Consider the following 11,754-nt stretch of genomic DNA (forward strand, 5'->3'; position numbering starts at 1 on the left):
ACAAAATATAATATATAACAAGTCTAAGAGGGTACAACATCACCATAGAATAACAATAAAACGAACAATATGTAAGATATTTCGGATAACAGATATCCTTCATCAGTATGATCACGATGTGAAATGAATCATGTCAATCTATTCTAATTATAAAACTATCACAATCTTGAAATTTATACAAAAAAAAACCCAGCTAAAGCGAACATCAGAGAAGCTGGTACATTATTAAAATTTCCAATCACGACACAAAGACTGCAAATATATGCCAAAATAAAAATAGTAATTTGCGATATGAACTGGCACAACAATAAGAATAGCAATTTGCGATATGAACTGGCACAACTGGAATTTTAGAGTTGTGCCAGTTCAGTTCTTCAGGTTAAATCCACCATTTCCTACACAAGAAAATGCATGTTCCACGTAAGGAATATGACAGTTGTTATTCATTCGTTTGATGTGTTTCCAGCTTTTTCCGTTTAATTGTTGACTCCCCGTCTTGTAGATGGGTATATTTGTCATTTTACTTTTTATAAAAGAGGGACGAAAGATACCAAAGGGATAGTCAAACTCATAAATCTAAAACAAACTGACAACGCCATGGCTAAAAATGAAAACGACAAACAGAAAAACAATAGTACACATGACACAACATAGAAAACTAAAGAATAAACAACACGAACCCCACCAAAAACTAGGGGTGATCTCAGGTGCTCCGGAAGGGTAAGCAAATCCTGCTCCACATGTGGCACCCGTCGTGTTGCTTATGTGATTACAAATCCGGTAAATACTCTAATTCGGTAGGTCACAATCATTATAACATGATACACATAATAGGAAATGAAATCATCATAGATACCAGGATTACATTTTGTATTTAAGCCAGATGCGCGTTTCGTCTACAAAGGAATAGAAAAGTTGCGACAAACATTCGACCTTACCTGGTATTAAGTTTACACTGTTTTCAATTGTTTGCTTTAAATCAATGATATTCTAAAAATTGCATAGCAGGTAAGATAAAGTTATATATACAGCTATATGTATTTATGCTAAGTTATTCTGTGAATATGTTCTTTAAGTTTGAAGTCAAGGACACGCTTGAAATCCTGGAGGACCAGCAGGACCCATCATCGATGAACCAGATATATTTCTGTATAGTTGTATCACAATGTATCCACAATCAGGATAAGCACACGGATCTGTTAAAAGAGAACTATGTTCTATACATGTATATGCAATTAAAAAGTTAATACGTTATTTACACGATTTATATTACTGATTAACTAAATTGTGTTCCCATGCACACACTCGATCCTAAATATTATATAATACTTTTTTTCGATATGTACGTATAAACAGAAAAATAACGAAATATTTCTGGTTAAAAGAAGATTCAAAACATATTAGAACAAAAGAATATTATAAAACAATATTAAAAAAAACAAGCACACACAACAATTAAGTAGTGAAGAAAATATCGATTTTTTAAAAACATATATATGAATTAGATGAAATATTCTAGAATCTAGGGCCAAATTCTTTTTAAAATGTCTACGCACTCCAATCCCCCCCCCCCCCGGAGACACGTTGATTTAGCCACAATTGTCTAGTCTGTCGATATTTTTCAGTAATATAATCGATTTCGATAATTTTTTAGCGTCTATGTAAGATTCGCAATGAAGTTTGTTTACTCACACATCCACTGCCGTCCTACATCCGGGCAACATACACCTACATGCATCAGTCTGTGAAACACATTGTAATCCGTCGGCACATTTAGTCTTGCCTCCGAGACACTGGTAATCTTACAGAATAATAAAATTCATTTATTTAAGCATTCACATGCATCATATAAAAAGCAACTAAAGCACAATTCATGAGTCACTCAGTTTCCATAGTTAAATAGGATAATCAACGAATTATTTCGAATTGGCTATCTTGTAGGAAATGTTATTACTTTAATACTACCAACGTTATGGTGTTTAGATAAATCGAATACAGATAATGAATGTTTCTCCGCATTTTGTTCCATTGCCAAATAAACTTATACCGCTGAGTTTAAATAAAATATTTAACCATGTTAACATGTTAAACAAAATAGTAGAATTCGATTGATAAAAAAGAGAAAGGATATGAACACGGCATATTAAGTTATTTCAAAACAAACAGGACTCATTCTTAAACGTTTAGTTTATAAACGTTTCTGAAATCGAAAAAGAAAAAAATCTGACAAAACACGTAAGATTCGCATCAATAAATATAACGAACAAGAATGTGTCCTAAGTACACTATCTTTTACTATGTTCAGTGGACCGTGAAAATGTGATAAAATCTCTAATTTGGCGTTAAAACTAGAAAGATCATTTCATAAGAATCACGTGAATCGGGACGGATGAACGAACGAACGAACGAACAATCGAACGGACGCACAGACCAGAAAACATAATGCCCATCAATGGGGCATAAAAATACCTCTGCAAAAACCCTCATTCTCATCTGACTCGTCTGTACAGTCGTAATTACCATCACAAACCTCTAGATCATATATGCACTTTTCATTGTCTTTACATTTCCAATGCCACCATGGACAGGTGTAATCTGAAAAAAGGAATACAACTTTGCAAAGCTGATTTATATATTATTATTTATAAGAAATAGCAAAAGAAGCAATCACAATAATAATTTATAATAAATAAAAAAATAACGCACACACAAAAAAAGAACCGATGATCTTATCGTTTAGTTTTAGTACATTTATATCCATGTTGATAACATCAGCTGCTTAAATGATCAAAGTTAATTGTTGTTTGAAAAGAAATATTTCGTTGTGTTGATTTGTTTCAACTATCTTTTATCTACAAAGTTTTTATATCTCAAATATTTGTTTAGACTTAAATGTCTGCAGCCTATCGATATTTTGTGTACAATAATTGATTTCAGTCTTTTTCAACGTCTAGGTAGGATTCTTTACGCCAGCACAACTTGTACATAACTAACCATGTCTATGTCAGTTGGAGCCCACGTGTTTTCTTTCAAGTCCACCAAATTTGTTCCTTTTATTACTATATATATACTTTACCTTTGCAAACTTGTATCTATTCGTCTGATTTGTCCTTACAGTTGCTATAACCATCACATAATCCTTCTTCAGGGATACACTGCAGTTCATTCGAACACTTCCAATGGTTTTGGGAACACGTGTAGTCTATATTATAAACAAAGTATAAAAAAAAAGTTTATAATTCCGTCAGTAGACATTCATAAGTTTACATGTTAATACTACATAAGAGGATACTGTTGTGATAATTTTGTAAGTAAGAGTAGTTACCATGGTTATTGTTCGGTAGAATATTTATTTGAAGTATTTGTATATACTGAGATAAAACGTAGAAAGGAGGAAGATATTGCGATATAACATGTTTAGTAAGGAGGTAAACGAAACTCTAATACACAATAAAGGCACGTTAAAAAAGTGCATATGTTCAATAATTGTACGGCTTCCAAAGTCGTTTATAAGCAGGCCTGGATTTTCACTTACGGTCATTTGAAAAAATCTCAGTAGACATACGACAAAGGTATGGTACGTGGATATTTGAGATTTATTGAAGTCTCTAATGATCCATGTAAACTTGTCGCTTCTTTAAATAAACTTATTTTAAAAGGTTACCTATTCAACACTGTAATAAGATCATCGAATATTGTTTTTATTGGTATAAATATTGATTTTGTTATCAGTAAATGAAAAGCTAACTAAATATTACTAGTATGTTATATACATATATTCATTCATGGATCTACAATCTGTCGATACCTGTAACTTGGCATTGCACAAGGTCATGTTTTTCTCTGGCTGTTTATGACGTCTTTACACTAAATCCATTGGATGTTGGATGTTTAATGATTTATAGTTTAGTCTTAGATACATGATTTTTTTATTAGTTGTTAGTGGCTTTTAACTAGCTGTCAAATAACTGCGAGTACTCTCAGATCTGTCCATTGTGTCTTTTGGTGTCGGGATGTATAAGTACCCGGCCACGTCCACTTGTATCACTTGTATTTTTGTCCAACTGATGAGTTAAGCCTTTTTTCAACTGGTTTTTATAGTTCGTTCTTATGTTGTACTGTTATACCAATGTCCCAGGTTAGGGGGAGGGTTGGGATCCCGCTTATATGTTTAACCCCGCCACATTATTTATGAATGTGCCTGTCCCAAGTCAGGAGCCTGTAATTCAGTGGTTGTCGTTTGTTTATGTGTTACATATTTGTTTTTCGTTCATTTGTTTACATAAATAGGGCGGTAAGTTTTTTCGTTTGAAATGTTTTACTTTGTCTTATCGGGGCATATTATAGCTGACTATGCGGTATGGGCTTTGCTCATTGTTGAAGGCCGTACGGTGACCCATAGTTGTTAATGTCTGTGTAATTTTAGTTTTTTGTGGATAGTTGTCTCATTGGCAATCATACCACATCTTCTTTTTTAGATCTTAAATGGATTGGTGTCTATAAGGAAAATTACGGACGTGTAGAAGCTTTGCAATGTTGTACTGTACTGAACAAGTGTGAATGCGTGTAAGGAATATAATTTTACAAACAGGAAAAGTTTAATTCTGACCTAGGAAAAGTTTGTAATTGTACAATTTTGCATCTGTTTTATATGTACTTGAAGAAGGATATCTAAAGACAGTTCATTAAAGAACGTAAAGTGCAGTTGTACATATTTTGTTCATTGATATTATTTTATTGATACATATTAATTATTGGATAATTTTCATATATATTTTTTTAAATAGAACATCATGATTTTGGATTCATTATTAAACAAGTAAATAACCTTGTACATATTTATACAGGCATGCTTACCTGGTATACACGTAACACTATGTATACGTAGAAATGAATGTCGTAGAAAATACATTTATAAATGCTTAAATACGACTTTTCAACCATTTTCAATATTTTCATAGAATACCGCAAGTTAAGGACGTTATCTTAACTCCTATACATTTCTAGACCGGATACCATCGGAGACCGTGTATATTACATATTAGGCTAGTAGGGAGACGGGGCTTATTTCAATACACGGTTAGTAGTTGACTTTGGCACTCTTTTATTAATTAAATGTATTAAATGATCTGTTTGATATTGTTATATCAAGGTTGTTGATATTGAATTGTAACTGTTGACATTATTTTGTTTTTTGTGCACACCAATGAAAGTAGGTTCTTAGTCTTATATGATTTTTGATTTTAGTTTCTTGTGTATAATATGGAGTTAAGTATGACGTCCATTAACACTGAACTAGTATATATATTTGTTAAGGGGCCAGCTGAAAGACGCCTCAGAGTGCGGGAGTTTCTCACAGCATTGAACACCTATTGGTGACCTTCTGCTGTTGTCTATTCTATGGTCGGGTTGTCGTCTCTTTGACACATTCCCCATCTCCATTCTCAATTTTATCTTAAAATTGATTACTTGAACACTTTAATATAAAAATAAGAAAAAGAGGTATGATTGCAATGAGACAACTCTAGTCTAAATTCAACAAATAAAGATAGTCGGTAAGATAAATTCATTACATATTGTGTTAGTAACCTTATACGATATATACGAGTCAGTAATCATATTAGGTCAATAACACACTGTGTCACTAATAATATCCAGAAATGTTTAACTTTCATAATGTTGTGGGACATTTATATTGGTGTCTTATCATGAACATGTGTAAGGTTTGTTCTAGGTTTTCTAGTAAGTACCGGTTTCTTTTCTGGAAGGTGAGAAGTTTGCACCTTTTTAAAGGTGGGTGGGATGATACTTCTATTTTAGTCACTACAGTAAGTGCAATAAACCTTATTGTTCGACTGTATATACATGTTAATAGTAAAATCAATACTTGATTTGTTGACACAATTCCACGTGACGTTGAACACATCTGCATCTTCCCTTTATAGTATCATAACCCCCTCTGAGTACTAGTATCATGTTCTCCTCTGAATATGTGAACTTCCTTTTGCGACGTTTCGCTCGGTTAAGTAATATAATGTTTTGAACATCGGTTTTGGGAGGTAATATTTAGGTGTAACATTTTAAAAAATAATTGAGAGGAAATCCAAAAGACAAATGCTATTTCTTCATTTACCTAGACATGTTTTTAAGATTTCTTCTGAACCATCATGACAATCGTTATAACCATCACAAACCCTTTTCCTACTGATGCACTGTTGTCTGTCGTCACACTTCCACTTATTGCCAGGACACTGAAATTCTGAAGCATATAACTCAATATCAATAGATTGTATCTCTTCTTTGTAATGTTTTATGTACAGTTTAAATTGAGAAGAATATGTCAAAGAGACAAAAACCCGACAAAAGAGGAGAACAGCCGAAGGTCACTATTGGGTTTTCAATACAGCGAGTATATACCGCACCAAGAGTTTTTTTTTCCAGCTGGCCCCTTAACAAAAGTGTGTTCTAGGTCAGTCATAATGGATGTCAAACTCAGCTCCGAAAAATATAAAGGAAACTAAATTTGTCATGAATTTTAATTCACGTCAACTTCTTGTGGTTGAAATTCTCTTGTGTAGGTCACATGTGAGAAAAAGAGAACAGGATCGCGGTTACGACGATTGCAACGTAGCATTATCATCAGTGTATCAAACATTTCAAAACTATCAACTAATTTGTGATGCCACTCGTAACATTTTCAAAGAAATTATTTAGCTTACAGTTTTGATCTCGACCGAACCTCATTGTCATTTTTTTTTGATATATGAGGTAGACTTTTCTGTGTCTGTTACTTGGATGGAGAGTTGTTTCATTTGCACATTGGCACTCAAACCACATCTTCTTATGTCTATCTGTTGTATGTTTTATTTCAAAGTGAAAGACAAAATTGTTAGAATATACAAAAGTAAATAAAACAAAATGGTTGCTATTTTGATCAATAAGATAGATTGAAATGGAACGCTTATCAGTTTAAACTCCTCAATTAAAAAAAAGGGACGATGAGGGGTTGTAGCTTCCTGTTGATTAATCGTTCTGTTCTAAAAGATATCGTAAGGAACTGTCGTATTTCATTTAATTTATATATTAGAACAAATGAAAATCAATCGGCATACGAAAAAAAGGCGATTCATCGTACCATTAGTATCTGTTCAAAAATATAGTTTTCAATACCTGTACAATTAGCCTCGTCTGAGTTGTCGTTACAATCACGGTAACCGTCACAACGTCCATTCTCATTGAAGCACACCAGTTTGTTGGCACATTCCAATTCATAAACCGAGCATAGTTGTGCTTTTAAATCTAAACACAAACACTAAATTATGAATGAAGACTACAACAATCTTAAATCATCATCTACTCGTATATCGTTAGCTGTTCTTTCAAAATAGTTGCACCATAATTTTATAAAAGTGCGAAACTAAAAGATCTTGTCTCGAAAATTTGTGTAAACAATTTAAATATAAAAGGGAATTCAAAACAAATATTTCTGTCGTGTTTTAAACTTGAAATGAGTAGAAGATCGAGTGTTTTGAAATATAACGTCACATAATGTAAATGTTTTCAGGTACATTCAGTTCATTGGCAGAATACGAAATTGTAAGGGTTTAACTTCTTTACTTAACCATCCTTCATTTTACGTACTAATATTTTTAATACTCAATGTTGGAATGTTACGCCTGTTCTGCGTTGTTTTACCCGACACATGTTATACTACACTATAACAATACAAAACGCCTTCTCGATAATCTGTTCTGTAATTAGGAGAGATTGTGTCATTGTTGATACTCAAAAATACGTCTAGTTTAAAATATTAAAACTGGTATCTTTGATGACTTTTATAATCATTAGGTAGATGTCAACGTTGATTGTTGATTTGTTCCTTAAGGTATCAACAGCCCACCAGATTGCGTGTTTTGAAAAATACAAATGGTGTGGTAATTTTGCTGCATTGAGTTTTCAATTTGCGGGACACTAAGTCTTATATATATACTCTAATGCATATTATTACTCTTTACCTTCGTATTCGATTTGTTTTAGAGATTTCGGAGATAAACTTTATCTTATAAGAATGGTACTATTAAAAAAGTATCTTTAATATAAAGCTTTATTCTAGAATACAAAAGATTTGTGATGCAAAATTGTAATTGTTTTAAGACAAACTATACAGTACAAATATCAAATGAATTTAAAACGCACCCATCCATGTTTTTTTTCATGTAATATTGCGTCCAACGTAAACAGTCTTTCTTATGTTGTATTGTTACACCAATGTCCCAGGTAAGGAGGAGGGTTGGGATCCCGCTTATATGTTTAACATTGTCGATGTATGTGCATGTCCCAAGTCAGGAGCCTGTAATTCAGTGGTTGTCGTTTGTTCCCGACCATAGAGCAGACAACAGCAGAAGGCCACCAATGGGTCTTCAATGTAGCGAGAAACTCCCGCAACGGAAGGCGTCCTTCATCTGGCCCCTTAAAAATATGTATACTAGTTCAGTGATAATGGATGTCATACTAAACTCCGATTTATACACAAGAAACTAAAATTAAAAATCATACGAGACTAAGAATGACCAGAGGCTACTGACTTTGGACAGGCGCAAAATTACGGTGGGGTTAAAAATGTTTATGAGATCTCAACCCTCCCCCTATACCTCTAGTCAATGTGTACGCATTGTATTTCATATATTATTTTATCTAAATTCATAGATTTGTCAAATGACAAAGTTTAGTTTATACATATTGTATTTGCTGAATTAAAGCAAAATGGATTAGACACAAGTAAATCATACTTATGAAGTCTTCTCCATAATACAATATAAAGTTACAATAATAGTATAATATAATGGACATGCATATAAAACAAACAATTTATGCAATATAATACTAGCTTTGATAGGTGAACAAAGAGGATAGAAAGTAAAAAGAGAAAAAGAACGTTTGAAAAGTCGTATAATTCTGTGACGATGACTTGTGAATTGATGACAATGATGACGTTCCGTGTCAGTAATAATAACGTTCTATCAAGGCATAAGAAATCTGTTTGACCTTTTTATGAAATTTCGAACATGTTTGAAAATTTGAATATTTTGTTCGTTCGAAAGTTCCAAGTGTCCGCAAATTAATAGTTTTGTATCTAAAACAAAGTTTTCAGATAGCCAGTTGAGGTTATGGAATAAGGTTTTTATACATAATGTGTATTTTGGGCAAACGAAGAAGTAATGGTAGACATTCTCAATATCGGACCCACAATGGCAAGAAGGATCATCTATAATATTAGCTCTAAATAGGTCATTGTTTAAGAATGAAGCGGAACATCGCAATTGCGTTAAGATTATATTTAATTTCCTTGGGCCGTACAAATAAAACGTTTCAATTTTACATAATAGACTATCGTTTTTTAATTCTTTCTTAAATTTAGAAATAGAGTCGAAACTGCGAATTTTTGGATCAAGTTTATTCCATTGTGTGAAATACTCTTTTAAATCTAAATGCGTCGATTATCTGTATAAACGAAATTCGTTTACCTCTACATGCGTTAGGATCCTCATCCGACCCGTCTATACAATCTGTTTTTCCATCACACCGTGCAAATGGATGGATACATTGCTTGTCATCGCTACATCGCCATTGGGAAGTTGCACAAGGTTCCGCTATTGAGATACATTATTTTATTTGATCATTGTTGTTGTTTCTTTAATACAACATTCAATATGCTTAAATAAAATTAGAATATTGGTAATGAATGTTCCTTTTTATATTTGATATAACTTTATTAAGTACCAAACTCCAAGGTAAATTCACAAAATGGGAAAGTCAATAAAACTTCATATAATCAACAAGTAAAATCAAGAAAATACGTAACTCCCTAATCAATTGACAAAATCAAAAGTTCAAACACATCAAACTAAGGGATAACAACTATCATGTTCCTGGCTTGGTACAGGCATTTTCTTAAATAGAAAGTTGTGGATTAAACCTGGTTTAAAAACTAGCTTAATCTCTCACTCGCATCAAATTCCATTATATTGACAACGTTGTGCGAACCAAATCGTACAGACACAATACTAGTACATAAAAATGTCAAAAATAGGGGTATTGCAGTCGACACTGTATTATAATCTTTATCACTTTTGAAAGAAAAAAAATTGTAACAAAGAAGCTCAAAAAGGTATATCTACAAAGCATATTATCAAAAATAAAAGACCATTATACACAAATTTACCATAGCATAAACACAAAGACGAGATGTTAAATTACAGAGCCACGTCATATATGTATCAAAGAAACATAAAATACGCTTATAGACAAAGTACATTGACAAACATGAAAGACAAGAATACAAATTAAAATGTTTTACAATAGCACAATAAAGGGATGTATAAGTACAGAGCCACGTCATATGTATCAAAGAAACATTAAAAGGCATACAGACTAAGCACATTTAGCAAAAAATGAATTATCATAGAATAATAACATAATGACAAGATGTAAAAGTACAAAGTTTCAACCTCAAGATATGGTGTTTGTGTTCTAACATTGAGAACGTTCCTTCTTGTGTACCTACTTTGACATAAGGATCCATCCTCATCTTCACCATTGTTGCAATCTTCCTTTCCGTCACAAAATGATGTACGGGAAATGTAACCAGGAAAACCCGAACCATCAGAACACGGCAAACATAGATAACAGGAAGTAAAACTGTCGTCTGCTATCCATAGGGTGCAATCTGTAGTTAAATGTATAAACCACTAGAAAGCATTCATTTCATTTATACAAGACAAGATATTTCATTTAGTATAATTCTTATATATTGAGTTGAATGCTAAAACATCGATGGTCAATAACGTCTCATTCGTACACGTTTATTAACAGATAGATTAGAGGGAACATTAACACATTCGCATATACTAAAACTTGAAAGAACCCGTATATGAACATGATAGATTTGATATATTTTAATTTTCCAATAATATACTAGTACAGTATTGTTGAATTATAAGTTAAAAGAGCGACTAAAGAAACTAGAATTTTTCACTCCACTCTGTTTACCTCACGTCAATTTGGTAACAATTTTATTATCGATTTCTGCAGTCTGTCTTAATCACACGGATATCAATTGGACAATGAACATATCACATTTGTTACCTTGTATGGACCTTGTTCCGTGTTCATCTGTAACTACTGAGACAACTGTTAAACACAATATTGCTAAGACCACTTTTACATACATGAGGATCATTCTTTAGCTAAAACAAAATTCAAAAGGGATTGCATATGTTCAGTTTTATCTATTTCCATATCGTAAGGTGTCTATTTACGCCTTTTTGAGAGGTTTAGCTAGCTGTAAAACCAGGTTTTCTACATAAAAAAACACATATGGCAAAATCAAAGGTACTTAATTTAAATGATTTGCACCACGTGACTTTGTCCCTTTTGATAAAATTACTTCCCATAGCCTAAGATTGAAAATATAATTTATTTTATATTTGCGGATAATCCAGTCCTTATTTATCATGTATCTAAAACTAATGTATCTTTAAAAACTTCCTTTGGCGGAAATTTACAAAAATGCAGAGAAATTCTAAGTGAAAATGCTTAAAATTTGATTTTTTACGAAATGGGAAGGTTGAAAGCATCATGATTTTAAAAGAATTTGGCTAAAAACCTAAGAAAGCAGGTAAATTAAAAGTTATTTAACTTTAAAAATCAATACTACAAGGTGTTTCCCTATATGCGTACAAATCATGATGAACA

The 11,754-nt window shown here is 32.5% G+C and overlaps 1 protein-coding gene across 1 annotated transcript; it reads right to left on the minus strand.

Moving 5' to 3' along the window:
• Window positions 1-1,690: 1,690 nt before the first annotated feature.
• On the minus strand, window positions 1,691-11,270 carry LOC143049381 (uncharacterized). Its single transcript, XM_076223041.1, has 8 exons — window positions 11,146-11,270; window positions 10,565-10,726; window positions 9,525-9,650; window positions 7,171-7,299; window positions 6,134-6,259; window positions 3,077-3,202; window positions 2,470-2,595; window positions 1,691-1,801 (listed from the first exon to the last, which is right to left on the minus strand). The coding sequence occupies exons 1-6, from the start codon at window positions 11,237-11,239 to the stop codon at window positions 3,093-3,095; spliced, it is 747 nt and encodes a 248-aa protein (XP_076079156.1). The 5' UTR covers window positions 11,240-11,270; the 3' UTR covers window positions 1,691-1,801; window positions 2,470-2,595; window positions 3,077-3,092.
• Between the last annotated feature and the right edge of the window lie 484 nt (window positions 11,271-11,754).

This window comes from Mytilus galloprovincialis, chromosome 10, assembly GCF_965363235.1.
Source record: "Mytilus galloprovincialis chromosome 10, xbMytGall1.hap1.1, whole genome shotgun sequence".
Taxonomy (NCBI): Eukaryota; Metazoa; Mollusca; class Bivalvia; order Mytilida; family Mytilidae; genus Mytilus; species Mytilus galloprovincialis.

Coding starts and splice junctions, on each gene's coding strand:
- LOC143049381 (XM_076223041.1), bottom strand. CDS start 11,239: ATGATCCTCATGTATGTAAAAGTGGTCTTAGCAATATTGTGTTTAACA. Junction 6,260..7,170: donor AGACGAGGCTAATTGTACAG/GTATTGAAAACT, acceptor TATATGCTTCAG/AATTTCAGTGTCCTGGCAAT. Junction 3,203..6,133: donor AATCTTAAAAACATGTCTAG/GTAAATGAAGAA, acceptor TTTATAATATAG/ACTACACGTGTTCCCAAAAC.